The sequence below is a fragment of the Apium graveolens genome, chromosome 9 (assembly GCF_009905375.1).
Source record: "Apium graveolens cultivar Ventura chromosome 9, ASM990537v1, whole genome shotgun sequence".
NCBI lineage: Eukaryota > Viridiplantae > Streptophyta > Magnoliopsida > Apiales > Apiaceae > Apium > Apium graveolens.
The window spans coordinates 279,464,056-279,478,166 of record NC_133655.1 but is presented as its reverse complement, the minus strand read 5'-3'; the positions used below and the strand labels follow the sequence as shown (position 1 = coordinate 279,478,166).

Here is a 14,111-nt window from a genome sequence, read left to right as displayed (position 1 = left end):
TTACACTGCTTATTATAATATAAATTTTTAAAAATATTTTTAAAAAAATTCAAAATTTAAATAAAATACAAGGATGATATATTTATTTTATTTTAAAATAATTAAAGGAAATAGCTTCCACAATGACTCATTGCGGAAATACAGTGGCTTACTACATTTTTTCTGAAATTTTTTATAAGAATTTTTTTTATTGTTCCTTTTTTTATCACTTGATTCGAATTTTCAAATTTAATTACTTTACAATCATAAAAAAATGAAAATAATATAAATTTACTTGTGAAAGGAGAAGAATAAGAAATTTCGTCTGTCTTAATCGCTTGATCGCTTGAAATTGTGTCGGTTATATCTATTTTTGAGTTTTAATCGAATAAAAACTTGTGAAATGATTCATTGCGGAAGGACCTTCCGCACTGCCCCAACCAACCATGGTTGGGGAAGAGGACCCTTAAAATTTATACAAAAAAACTGTCAACTGTCAATTAGTTATCACCTTCCCCTAACACTGGCAGGGAATGGAACACCCCTTTTACTGTTAAAATCGTCATCAAATTCACTTGTTTACACACACAGAGCATTGTTATTGAAACTTACTTCAGAGCTGGCATTGCTGCTTGTTGCAAGAGGGGAGTCTGAAACACTAGCTGTCCTGCTTCTCGGTGCAGGCCCTGATATTACACTATACATGGAGGAAGCAGGTATATTTGTCATCAATGGTCTTAGATTTCCAGGAATATTCCGCCTTATATCCTGCTCCACGAAGGATCAATACATAAATTATTAGCAACTGCACCAGGTTAATTTGCGATAGGTTGTTAAATTAAAGCAAATGATTGTAGTATAAGAAATAATTTTATTTTTTTAGAATTAGATCTAGAAAGCAGGGCAGATAAGAAATGTCTGGCTATATGGCTTATAGCCATGTCCATCGACTTCTTAGAAAAATTTCTTCCAAATCCTGAGCCGTCTGGAGACGAAGATTTGCCAGATAAGTTACTACAAGGTGAATGTTTGTCATCCTGCTTTGGTGGCACAAGTTTACGCATATTTATAACCCTCTCAACCATCTTGGTTCCGTACATGACAGGACTCACGTTGTCATTAACTTTAGCATATGCACGATTTAAAGCAGGACCAGAGCTTCCAGTGTTATAATTCATTCCATTTGGAGGGCGTCCTCTAGATGGTGAACATGATTGACGTCTAATCCTTCCATTAGGAGCAGGATCAATTAAAGTTGATCGAACACTAGGCGCACCAGGTCTGCCCCTGGTAGCTGAAGTAGGCCGGTCAGAAAGTGAAGTACCTAAATTAGGTGGCACTTCATTAGAGAAACCTGGCATCTCCACTGGGTTCCACGGTTTTGGTCTCACTGTAGAGGAGCTAGGTCGCGGAGGTGCTGAATTTCTTGTCACATTAGGAGCTGCTTTCACAACTGAAGGAGATTTTACTGAGGGAGCAGATGCATTTGATGACGCTGACAGAGTATTTGGTCTACGAGTTGGTGTTGCTGCCCTGGATGTAGGCTTTGTTGCAGGTGCAGAAGGTCTAGTTGGTGTTGAGGATCTTGCACTAGACCTCGATGTAGGAGTAGAGGATCTTGCAGTAGACCTTGCTGTAGGTGTAGAGGATCTTGCAGTAGCTGTGGGTGTGGAGGATCTTGCAGTAGCTGCAGGTGCTGAGGATCTTACCGCTGTAGGTGTAGAGGATTTTGCAGTAGACCTTAATGTGGGTGTTGAAGATCTTGCGGGGACTGTGGGCTTAGTTGAAGGCAAGGTGGAACAAGTAGGTGTTGAAGACCTCATAGGTCTAGAGGTCATGGTGACAGATGGTTTGGATGCAATAATGGATGAGGGTTTAGAGGCTGAAGCCGGTGTAGGTTTGAGGCCGAGGTCAAAGTAGGCCGTCCAGTTGGTGTAGCAGGTCTTGATCCTGGGCCGCTTGAAGAAGAGGGCCTTCTTCTGACTCCTGCACTAGATGACAGGTGGCTCCTTGTAGCATGCTCCAGCTCAGAATTTGCTAGCTAGAACCAGAGTAAACAATAAACATAACAGGAAGAGATTATGAGTGTATTTCAGCATATGCAGACTTAAATATTTTTCGGCAGTAAAAATCTACACAACTGTATATTAGTATTTTGATAGCAATGTCCCTCACTCTTCATAACATGCTCTAGATTAAGATTACAAATAAAGAATCAAGCATCATGTTAGTGCTCAAATAATAATTTTGATTGCAATGTCCCGCTCCATTCCGTTCCGGGGCGACGGGAAAAATGAAGCGGGGAAATGGGGCGGTTTTGAGGCAAAATAAATTTATGTGGCACTGGTATGGGAATGACGATCACCGAGAACCTTATACAATGTGCAAATTATACATTGGATTTAATTTATCTTATATGTGTGTATATATACACACATATCACATCAAATAAAAACTATCTTTGCATACAAAATTAACAAACTTTTGTTCAAACATGTTGACCATTAGTTCTATAAGGTGTTGTGTTGTAATAAAATAAAAACATATCATCGCGATATTTAAAAAATACTTAATTTAGTTTTTTTTAATGCATGTTCATAAACTGAGATAGAACGACGACTATAATTGTAATGAATAATAAAACAAAAAACTTTATGACCCTAACAATGTGAAAAACAAAACAAGTCATATTAAACTTTGTTTTTTGATTGAATCAACAAAAGAAATTAAAAAAATTGAACAAAAATCCCATTGAACTTTCATCAGCCATCATTCTTTAAGTAGCAGTAGGTATCCGATTTTACTTGTGTTATGGTGCACAACTACCTAGATAACGGAAGAGACACCTCATTAACTTTATAAAAACAAAAACCTGAAATGATTAAAAACAATGAGTGATGAAACCCATCCAACAACCCAAAAAAATAATAATGTATTTGCTTTTAGAAACAATTCAAGCATGTCCCGATTCATCTGATATTTCCCGCATATATGCACATATTTCATAAAAACTACTACAAACATGCACAACTAATAAATTCACAACATTATATTCAATAATTCACATATACAAAATTTTAATCAAATGATTACTCTTTAACAATGTATTCCAATTTCTATTCCCACAATCTTAAATCATCGTAACATTGCCCAAAATTACAAATGGGATCATCCAGTGAAAACAAAGCTTGATAACGTTAGATTTTTTTAGGAAAGTACGTAGACTGTAGACTAGTTATAACTACCACACTACACCAACTATGGGGTCTTATAACTTACAATGGGGTCTTATAACTTAATTTGACATGCTAAGACTCTAGAGATTTTGAAAATTTGTGTCTTGATCGATCACTTGCCAATAAAATAATTTTGATAAACAAACACAAATTTACGAACACATTGTATAACAATACGAATCGTATTGACTTATTTCTGAAAGTATGCATTTTTGTAGAATTAATCTCAATTTAATTTTTTCCAGATTTAAGACCCACTGACTTTTTCCACCAATCAATTTTGTGTTTCTTGTGACAAATTTATACATAAAACACATAAAAATACGTACATGTTAAAACGCATAAACATCATTTCCGGTCCTCAACCCTCCTCCCACTCCACCCCTAGCCCATTTACACGTACCAAACCCGCATCCTCCCTATTTTCATTTGAATTGCATCTCTCTTCAAAAAAAATCTCCTAATTTTCTATTCCGCCAACTTTCAATTCCACACTTTTCCGTTATCCTCATTATAAATGGAACCCAACCACAATTTTTAGAATTGAAGTGTACTATAGATTCTGATTTCCCAATAATATAATAGGTAGTTATAGGTTTTTAAAGACGACGCTCAGTTGGTGCTGTTTCGGAGGTACTAAGCGTTATGATTCAGCGCATCGCCAATTATACTTTAAGTTGGACTATATATCAATTTGATACATATGGATATTTTGTATATCAATTTGATACGTTACTTAACAAGTGTAATAAGTTAGTGGTTGGGGCCAAGTCAACTGAGTTCAGATAATCAAGACCACCTGCTTTCAGTTGAGTCAAAAAGGACCACTATCCCAAAAGTTATTAGTATTTATTTAGCTTACCTGTTTTTGTAAACATTATTGCACATTTCAAACAAAATAATAAAATGGTACCTTATCATTGTTGGAATTTCATATGTTACACGAATAAGTCCTTTTTAACTCGGCCCTCCTTTTTAACTCCAATTCCCACTCCAGAAACCTTTTAGCTAATTCCTCTACATCCCTGCACAAATCAAGGACAAAAAAGAATCCTAAATAAAAAGGAACTAAGGTAAAAGGTACATTTGTAGAGAGCAAAACAGTAACACTAACATGCTTTTCAGAACATGCAGTATTCTAAACCATGACTCTCACAAAAACAATTCTGTAGAAATAAGCTTGTTTCCCTTGTATGCATGAATCAGTGCGATGCGCGTAAGATTTATACAATCAAAACAAAACATAAAAAAGGAAGCGAGCAATAAAGAACTGCAGCTGTCTGAAGGCTAAACAAAAGTTTACTGCGCAATGCGCATAAATTTCACACATATAGTAAGGACAACTTTATGGGTGTGCAACTGCGCATATTTGAAGGTAACTCAATAAACATAATACTATATACATATAATACAAAATCTATGTTTCTCCCTTTTGGAAGTCGGAGAATACATGATGAACAAAAAGACAATGACATTTGTTCACAATTGATGATTTCACCACTACGGGAAGAGAAATTGGCGAAGACAATTTGTGATCAACAAAATTAAATTAAAAGTTAAGGATTGTAGACACGTGGTGCATAAGATGAGGATTTGGCATCAGGATTAACAAAAGCATCTAAAATCGAAGATTAATTCTCGTAGGTTTATCATTTTCGCTAATATTTATTTTTATCACATACTATTTTTATAGTGCACTAAGACAGTGGTCTTCATGGAACCAGCCTCCCTGCTCTTCGGAATAGGGGCATGTTCTGCGTACATATTACCCTCTCCAGACATGCAGGACACGGGACATGAATTGAATCAAAAGGGCCCTTTTAACTACTGGATATGTTTAGTTTGGTATTATACATATTTATGCAGCATATTTCTTGCGTACATGCTAATAGTTTCACATTAGAATCCAACCATGCATGAAATTTATGCTTACAAGCTTTGAATTAAAATTTGTACAAACTTTTTATAGCATTTGTTTTTTATTTATATTTATTATCTTAAACTTACTCACAGCCAATTTCTTGTTGACCACATACCATATATACCACACTGGCGAAAAATTTAAATTTACCAAAATTTCAGAAATTATTTACAAATAATCAAGTTCCAAATATAATCAAATGAATAAAACCGGCTTATCCTAGATGCCACCGCACTAATTATTTGTTAGAACATTGTATAAAACTAAACTCCGGTGGGTAGTACTCGTCTTCACCAAAAAGCAAACATGCAAATAGCAATCAATCCAACACTTCCATGTAATTTTATGTGATACCAAATATAAAGGAATGAAAACTGCCCTTTGAGAAATCACCTAAAATTGGTTGAGACTAAAACCAAGTAAAAATACATAACGAAGGCATAAATTTACAAAGAGAAATCAATCAAAATTATATCATGTTCAGTTGTTTACTTATCTCTATCCGTACCCTACCCCAACCTTTTTTCCTAATAAAGTGGTTTGCTTAATTAATAAAAAAATTATAAATCACATATTATTTTCCAAAAAATTTAACACTGCTATGTATAAACATGCATAAACGCGACATTTTTGTTTCGTTTTTTAATATAAGTTTATCATGATCGTTTCAAGGCAATCCTGTTCAAAGTTCTAGGTAAAAGTAATGACCTTACATATATGTGTTATTAAGGCAATAGGCAAGACAAGCGACAAGGGTTTTATGATGATTATTATTATTAGGACATAGGGCGCCAACGGTTTTGCATTGATGTACAAAAGAGCAGTGGATGAACCTCCACTGCTCTATCACACATCAATGCCTTTGTCGACCCCATTTATGCTAAAAAATAGTGTAGTGGATTAAAATTGTGTCAATTATTTAACTACAGTCCTTACCTAATAAATACATTAGTTTTGTGACTACATAATTAACATAAACTTTTTTCTTAAAAAAAATTTACGTTCCAAATTTTTAACATTGCCTATTAATGAAAACAACAATTTTATTTCTTTATTGGGAAGAAATGTAAGAAAACAAACAGAATATAAATATATATGATCTTCCGCTCGTAATGTCCTTACCTACTTTATTTAAGGTCGATTATCAAGACTCGTAATGTCCATACCTATGTTATTTAATGTCGATTATTAAAGGCAAGAGGTGAGACGAAATTATCTCTAAATGAATGAAACAAACTGAGACCTCACCTTTCATAAAATATCATAAAAATGTTCAAGACTAAAATCAAGTAACAAGAACCGCTTTGTAAACAAAGGCATTCATGTGCAAAGAGCAGTCAATCCAAATCAGCGTCCCCATTTGGAACAAGTGAACTGTTATCTATCTAATATTTGACATTAACATGACAACAATATGATATTAAAAATAGAATATTACAAGACAGTGATGAAAAATAATTGACATGATTTCAAGTTTAAAATAATATTCTACATTTGACTACCAAAGTTTGGGTCACATACTACAAGACAAATTTACCCTAAGAAAATGTAATAAACAAAAAATGTAAAAGTCTATATTTTATTTACCGTACAAATAAAATATTTTATTGATTTCATTTTTCAGTTTTAGTAATAATGATACAAATTCATATTGTTTAATTTTTGCTTATATATAATAATTATGTTTTTATCAATTATCATCACAATTTCTACAACAATCGGACGAAATTCAAAAGGCCGTGATTAGTAAATGGCCTCAGCATCACCTAGTCGAGGAAATGTTCGGCAAATGAATCTCCATATCAAAATCTTTTTTGGTAAACTCTTTTATCTTTTCCTTCCAAGAAAATATTATTTTATACCTTATCGTCTTTGTAAAATGTAAATTTGTCGAACATCCACAGGAAAAATATAATGTTATATTGTTATTCCCTAAAAAATTTATTGTTTCTCGTTGCTTTGACGTCAGGTCTAGATATTGAAGTTAATACACACACACATATCATACAGTTCCCTCAAATGAATGAGTTATATCTAACACACTCATAAACTTAAAGTACCGGTATCCCTGTCAATTTTCTGTACTGAGATAATTGTCTTACAACTCCCAAGAGAAGTTTTAAAAGTATGGTGATCCAAAAATATTGTAAATGATAAAATTAACAGGCTAACCTATCAATTTCTTTCATCTTTGCAGGATCCAGATCATTATCATCATAATCTCCCTCTACATTGAAGCTCTCATCTTGAGTGCCCAATATCTTTAATGCATCATCAGCAAAACCACTACGATTTGCAGAACCGGATTCATTCATGTCCTAAAATGTTAACATACATCTTCTTAGGTACTTCAAATTATGCATGAAAGTTTGCAGTAACAAACAACACAATACACTACCGGGAAGAAGTGTCGGAAATAACCAACAATAAAACAATGGACTTCATGTGCCTGACCTGCTCACGGTTCTCGGAAACTTCCTTTAAAGCAGGGGCCTCGGTTGAAGCAAAAGCACTACCGAAAAGAGTTTTCTTTTTCTCCTTCCCTTTGATACGGTTCTTTTTCTTCTTCTTTGAGGTTTGACCCCCTTTGGTATCTGCATATATGATGGACCTAATTAATATTGATGTTTTGCATTATGAAAAATAAAATCTCCTTGTCTTCATTAAACTACACTATGAAACTGTAGGGTTTGAAGCAAGGGAAAACTATCAGCTAAGTGCCTAAAGAATCATTGGAACGATGCCATGTGCTAACCACGCCACAAAAACCTTAAAAAAGATCACTTTGTACTACAAAAGAAAAAAAATAATTGTATAATTTGTGTATCATTTGGAGATGAGCAAATCACTATGAGTAGATGTGGAGAATTTTCACAATCTTCGTACTTAAAACAGACTAGATACCGAAGCTGCACTTAACTTATCAAAAGAGTATATTAAACACACTTTAACGTATAACGATACGACTAATATATGAAAACATGGCTGCTTAGTCATGCTAGTAGTAGTATGTTTCTTTTTTATTTGATCGGACGCATGTCTCACCGTCTAAATAATTTTATTGGCAAACATGGTTTTCTCTTTAAAATTGTTGGGCTTCACCTAACATCTTTCATTTTCTACGTAAAATTGCAAGCCATTCTTTTTGTGTTTTGATATGGCATCATGAAAAGAAAAACAGGCTACCAACAACACATAAAGGACTACTAGTCCTCTCAAAAGAAAAAGGACCAGAAATGTATCTAATTTAAAATATGCGAACAATTCTAATTGCAGATATATTTAATCCAGTACAGGACACACATAAAAAATTGGAGCAAAAAGATGGCAATACCTCCATCTCCGTTGATAAAAGAAAGGAGGTCATCAATTGAACGATCTTCACGCTTCTGAACCTCCAGTTCTGCCTCCGCTTTCTATATAAGGAAGAACATCAACCAATAACAATGCAAATGATACAAAAAATAAATCTTAGAATAGTACCAGTGATGGTCATCACATTGAAGATGATAGTAAGTTTACCTTTAAGTTCACTACCTCGTTGAGCTTTTTCTTCTGTTTTTCCAACAGTTTATGTGAAAGCCTAGTACGTATATCGACCTTTGGATTTTTCTGACGCTCTAGCTCATCTCCCTGCATCAATTGAAAAAGTTTATATAACAAAATGTAAGGAACATGTCAGTGGTTAAAATGCAGTGAACTTGGTGGCTGCAAGAAAAAAACCTTTACACGCAGCTCGAAAGAATTAGATTCTTGCTCTACTTCCGGGACATTTTTCTGAGTGTTTTGAACAAGAATATCGCGGATCATTTCAAATAGCCCTTGAAGTTGTAAACATTTTGCTGCACGAAGCAACATCCAAAGAGTGTCTTGATCCTTTTTAAGAAATTCATCAAAAGAGAACTGGCACTGTTCAAAGAAAAAGCAGATATTAATTCAAAATTTATAATATCATTTGTAAAATTATTCTACAGAGGTACTGCTGTCACAAATCTTATAACATTAACCTCAGTCGGCTGGCTATATTAAAATAAAATTGATTAGCTGATTATCAGTCACGGTTATAATTAAGACAACAAGCAAACATGAAGCTTAGACTCCATCTGTCAACTTTGTAGAGATTGAATTTTTCACAGACCCATATGCCATAGTCATTTGTTTCTATATCAAAACGAGTAAACGGGTTACGCTTGGATGAAATATTTACTCCACGTATCTATCATAATTATGCATTGGTGTGCACAAAATAGAAAAGTTTCCTCATAATAACTTTTACAAATAATCCCTTTATATAAAATTGAGTGTCAGGAAGCACATACTAACAACAATAATTAAGAAAACACGAATCAAACCTCGCAAGAATCACCAGGTACTCGAGAAAGTTGAAAATATCCAAATATCATTTCAACTGCCTCTTTTTCAACAACTGGAGATAGACAAACTGGGTGGCTCCTAGAAAACCCAAATCCGCATTCTAATGCATCGCCAATATAGGGGCACTGCCTGCCAAGCTTAATATCTACTTCTAGATAGTCATAAGTAGCGGTTCGAAGATATATAGGCTCTGCCATCTGAAAATAGAAAACCATCCGAAATAATCGTCATTCAAAGATACAACATAATTATACAAGCACAACAAAGTATACTACATGGGCAAGAAAAACTTAACTAATAATGCGGCTAGAGAAACAATACAATTATGCAAGAAGAGTAGTGCATAACAGTATACGAGCACGGAACAACACGAACACGATATACAATGTCTAATACCACACTAGTAGCTAAAATGTAAGACATATACAAGATAATAAAACTTATAAAGTATAGGAAAACATACAATTATACGAGTAAAGTAATGCATGACATTACACATGATTATCAATGTTTAATACCACACAAGTAGCTCAAATATAAGACTTAAAACAAAAAAATACAACAGACTAACAGAGTACGGTCATAGTTAACAGATTAGAAGCCCTATTTCCTTCCATTGGGATTATTAACAAGAATGATAATAATCAAAATGTTTATAACAAATAAAAGATAAACAATTATCATAAACTCCTAATAATTAATTCAGTTTTACTTTCCGGTCTATCATCCCAAAATCCCAAACCTTGCAAACCGAGAGATATTGACCCGACCCAGATCATAAAAACATCGAGTCACGAACTCACTATTGTCTATCTAAACATATCATTTTCTCGGCCCGTTTGTATTGTGACTCGGCCCATTCTAATTTTATTTTTCTCTAATTGGTCAATTTTACACCACCGTTTATTTAGAAATACTTTCAGGCCAATTAAAATATTATATATTGAATAAGTGGACAAGGAAAAACCTTTAGGCAATGCTCGAAAGATTTAAATAAATCTTGTTGTACTTCCGGGATACGTTTCTGAGGGTATCGAACAAGAATGTCGCGGATCATTTCAAACAGCCCTTGAAGTTGTAAAAAGTTTGCAGCACGAAGCAACATCCAAAGAGTGTGTTTATCCTTCTTGAGAAATTCATCAATATAAAACTGGCACTGTTCAAAGAAAAACATATATTAATTCCAATTTAGGATATCCTTTGTAAAATAATTCTACAAAGGTACGGCTGTCACAAATCCTATGACAGAAACTTCAGTCTGCTGGATTTACTAAATTGAAATTGATGTATTGATTATCAGTCATGGTCATGCTTAAGACCCAGCAAGCTAACATGAAGCTTAGAATCATTTGTCAACTTTGTAAAGATTGAGTTTCTCATATACCCACAGGCCATAGTCATTTGCTTCTATAAAAAAATGAGTAAACGTGCAATCCTTTGATGCAATATATTATTCACTCCACGTATCTTTCATAATTACGCATTCATGTGCACAAAACAAAAAAGTCCCCATGTAATAACTTTTACAATTAATCCTTTTAAAGCAAAATGGGTGTCAGGAAGCACAAACTAACTACAAAATTAAGAAAACACGAACCAAACCTCGCAAGAGTGACTAGGTACTCCAGAAAACTGAAAATATCCAAATATCATTTCTACTGCCTCTTTTTCAACACCCGGATATAGACAAACCGGGTGGCTCCTAGAAAACCCAAACCTGCATTCAAATGCATCGGATATATAGGGGCACTGCAAGCCAAGCTTAATATCTACTTCTAGATAGTCACCGGTAGCAGTTTGAAGATATATAGGCCCTGCGGTCTGAAAATAGAAAATTGTCAGAAATACTCTTCACTGAAAGATACAACATGATTATATAAGCCCAACAAAGTATATAGGTAATAAAAGATTAATTGATAATGCAGCTTGATAAACATTACAATTATGCAAGTAACGCGTGACAGTACAAGAACACGATTATACCATGCAAGTAGCTCAAATATAAGACTTAAAACAAAAACTAAATACAATACAATTATAAGACTTAAATAAAAGAAGTTACATAGAATAGGAAACAATACAATTATATAAATAAAGTAAAGCAGGAACAGGTGAGTACACAAACACAGAACTACACGAACACTAGTATGTCTAACCAGTAACAACACACGAGTAGCTCAAAATATAAGACTTAAAACAAAATAATAGAACTTACAGAGTATGGCAAACAATACAATTAGTATAAAAGTAAAGTGAAGTATGACGACACGAACACGAAACGACAAGAACACGATTGTCAATGTCTAATACCACACAAGTAGCTGAAAACTAGAACTTACAGAGTATGGCAAACAATACAATTAGTATAAAAGTAAAGTGAAGTATGACGGTACACGAACACAAAACAACACGAACACGATTGTCAATGTCTAAGACAAACAAAATAATATAACTTACAGAATATGGCCATAGTTAAGAGATTAAAAGCCCTCCTTTCTTCCATTTGGATTATTAGCAAGAATGATAATAATCAAAATGATTAAAACTCCTAATTATTCCTTCAATTGTGCTTTCCATTCTATAATCCCAAAATCCCTAACCCTAGCAACCCGAGAGATATTGACCCGAACCCGTATGGCAAAACATCGAGTCACGAAGGCAGGATCGTGTATTTAGAAATACATTAAATCATTTTAATTGGAATTATTATTTTAAAATTAATATTTTTAATACACCCAATGAAACATTGAATAAGTGGTCAAGAATAAAATCGAAATATTTTACTTAATCCTGATAAAAATCTATTAAAATATTTATAATATAAAAAAATAACATATTATTTTATGTTACCTTATTTGGGGCTAACTTTATTTGAGGCTCATTTTCGGCCAACTCTGCTACAATTTCTGAGATATTTGATTGGGTAGACATGATTGAATCATTTTGTGCAGACTTCATTTCAATTTCTGAAATATTTGACATGGTCAATATATTTGATAAGCTGCATAGAGATAAAAATACAAATTACAATGATCAAAGAATTAACTATTCCGACCATATATACATGTTCAAACGACTAGAAGATGTGTAATCAGAAAATTAAATTTAAATAAGTAAAAAGTAAGGGATTGTAACCTTGTATTAATTGTTTGAAAGCTGTTTGAGTTAGAACTTGTAATAGTTCCTCAATAGTTGCTCAAGAACACTTTGAACTACAACGCGAGAACAATTGTATAAGAAGAATCGGGTTTTAAACAACTAAGTTTTGGAGAGCAGTTGAAATGATGAAGAGGACAATAAGAATGAAATGAAATATATAGAATTTTTTTATATGATATCTAAAAGATATAATGTAGATATCAAAATATAATAAGATTCTATGACATTTTTAGAAATTAAGCGGATATAGATATGAAATAATATGCATAGATATTATTTTTATTATGATATCTAAAAGATGCAGTGTAGATATGTAATATAATAAATAACACTACACAGGATTCAAAGACATTTTTGAAAACCTGATGAATATCAACATTTACTCATTTTTTTTGAAATATATAAAAATATTCTCTCAAGAATTGATATCTCAAACAGAATAGTATCAAGATAAAAATACGAAAGAAAATGATTCCAAATGCATTTTTAGAAATTATATGGGCATCTAATTTAAAATTTCATTATTTTATATCTCATTTAAATAATTTATTGTTTAAATTTACACTGGGTACTTAAAAAGTAATAACATTAACAATTTTATAAAGAAATATTTAGATGGGATTCAAAAACCCTATAAAATTAGTTTTAAGATATTGATTAACAAGGATTTGGTCGACTGGATTTGAGTCAATTATTCAACTCAGCCCAACTAATTCTGCTTATAAAAAAGAAACTCATTTACCAAAAAATATATATACAACCCAACTTTACCCTCCATCTTTTGGGTTAGATTGGATCGGATCGGGTAAATCGGGTTAAACATTTGACTACAAATGTGCCATTATCTCACGAACTTTGGAACGAAGGAAAAAAATCATTAGTTTCTGGTCAAAAAAGAAGTTATGCATTTTTCATTATATTTAAAAGAATATATATTGATCAATTTAATATTGTAACACCTCTTACATTTCAAAATGATTTTTGTTGGCTAACTAGATAATTTGCTTACGACTGGACTAATCAACATACAAATACAATTAAAATATTATATTTAACCCAGTTATTTATAAAATAGCATCAACAACCAATTTTATAATTTTATCTATTGTAATATAAAACACATTAATAAAAAGTAAAAAACATGACCAAAATTTTAAATTCTAAGTCCCAAATGTAAAATATAGATATCATTTTATTTAGGTGACAAAAATGCCTACACCAGAGTTGCACAAAAAGCTTATCGGGCTGGGCTTTATTCAGACTTTAAAAAACTCGATTTTTTTTAAAACGGGTCGGGTCGGGCCGGGCTTTTTTAAAAATCGTGTCGGGCCGGACCGGGCTTCCTAAGAAATATAAGGCCCGTTTTAGGCCCGCAGGCCGAACCAGATCAGGCCGAACCGGACTTTATCCGGGCTTTTTAATTATATAATAAAAATATATTT

General features: G+C 33.1%; 2 protein-coding genes across 5 annotated transcripts; both read right to left on the bottom strand.

The window, feature by feature from the left end:
- Positions 1-312: 312 nt before the first annotated feature.
- LOC141682437 (uncharacterized) lies at positions 313-1,817 on the bottom strand. The gene has a single exon (XM_074487140.1). The coding sequence runs from the start codon at positions 1,815-1,817 to the stop codon at positions 813-815; it is 1,005 nt and encodes a 334-aa protein (XP_074343241.1). The 3' UTR covers positions 313-812.
- A 66-nt stretch (positions 1,818-1,883) lies between these two features.
- Positions 1,884-12,158, bottom strand: LOC141682436 (SKP1-like protein 21). Of its 4 annotated transcripts, none has more exons than XM_074487138.1 (11): positions 11,968-12,158; positions 11,108-11,331; positions 10,478-10,666; positions 9,489-9,707; positions 8,860-9,045; positions 8,659-8,769; positions 8,471-8,552; positions 7,591-7,730; positions 7,309-7,454; positions 4,129-4,240; positions 1,884-2,020 (listed from the first exon to the last, which is right to left on the bottom strand). In XM_074487138.1, the coding sequence occupies exons 3-10, from the start codon at positions 10,613-10,615 to the stop codon at positions 4,147-4,149; spliced, it is 1,116 nt and encodes a 371-aa protein (XP_074343239.1). In that variant the 5' UTR covers positions 10,616-10,666; positions 11,108-11,331; positions 11,968-12,158; the 3' UTR covers positions 1,884-2,020; positions 4,129-4,146. The 4 variants fall into 4 exon arrangements, with proteins under 4 accessions (XP_074343239.1, XP_074343236.1, XP_074343238.1 ...); XM_074487135.1 differs by having other exon boundaries at positions 11,113-11,331; XM_074487137.1 differs by having other exon boundaries at positions 10,478-10,660; positions 11,113-11,331.
- Positions 12,159-14,111: the final 1,953 nt, after the last annotated feature.

Excerpts from the sequence above, each read along its gene's own strand:
- LOC141682437 (XM_074487140.1), bottom strand. The coding sequence starts at position 1,817 with ATGACCTCTAGACCTATGAGGTCTTCAACACCTACTTGTTCCACCTTG.
- LOC141682436 (XM_074487135.1), bottom strand. The coding sequence starts at position 11,163 with ATGATATTTGGATATTTTCAGTTTTCTGGAGTACCTAGTCACTCTTGC. Across the intron at positions 9,708-10,477 it reads CTTTCGAGCATTGCCTAAAG|ATGGCAGAGCCTATATATCT; the intron begins GTTTTTCCTTGT and ends TTCTATTTTCAG. Across the intron at positions 8,553-8,658 it reads ACGAGGTAGTGAACTTAAAG|AAAGCGGAGGCAGAACTGGA; the intron begins GTAAACTTACTA and ends TTCCTTATATAG.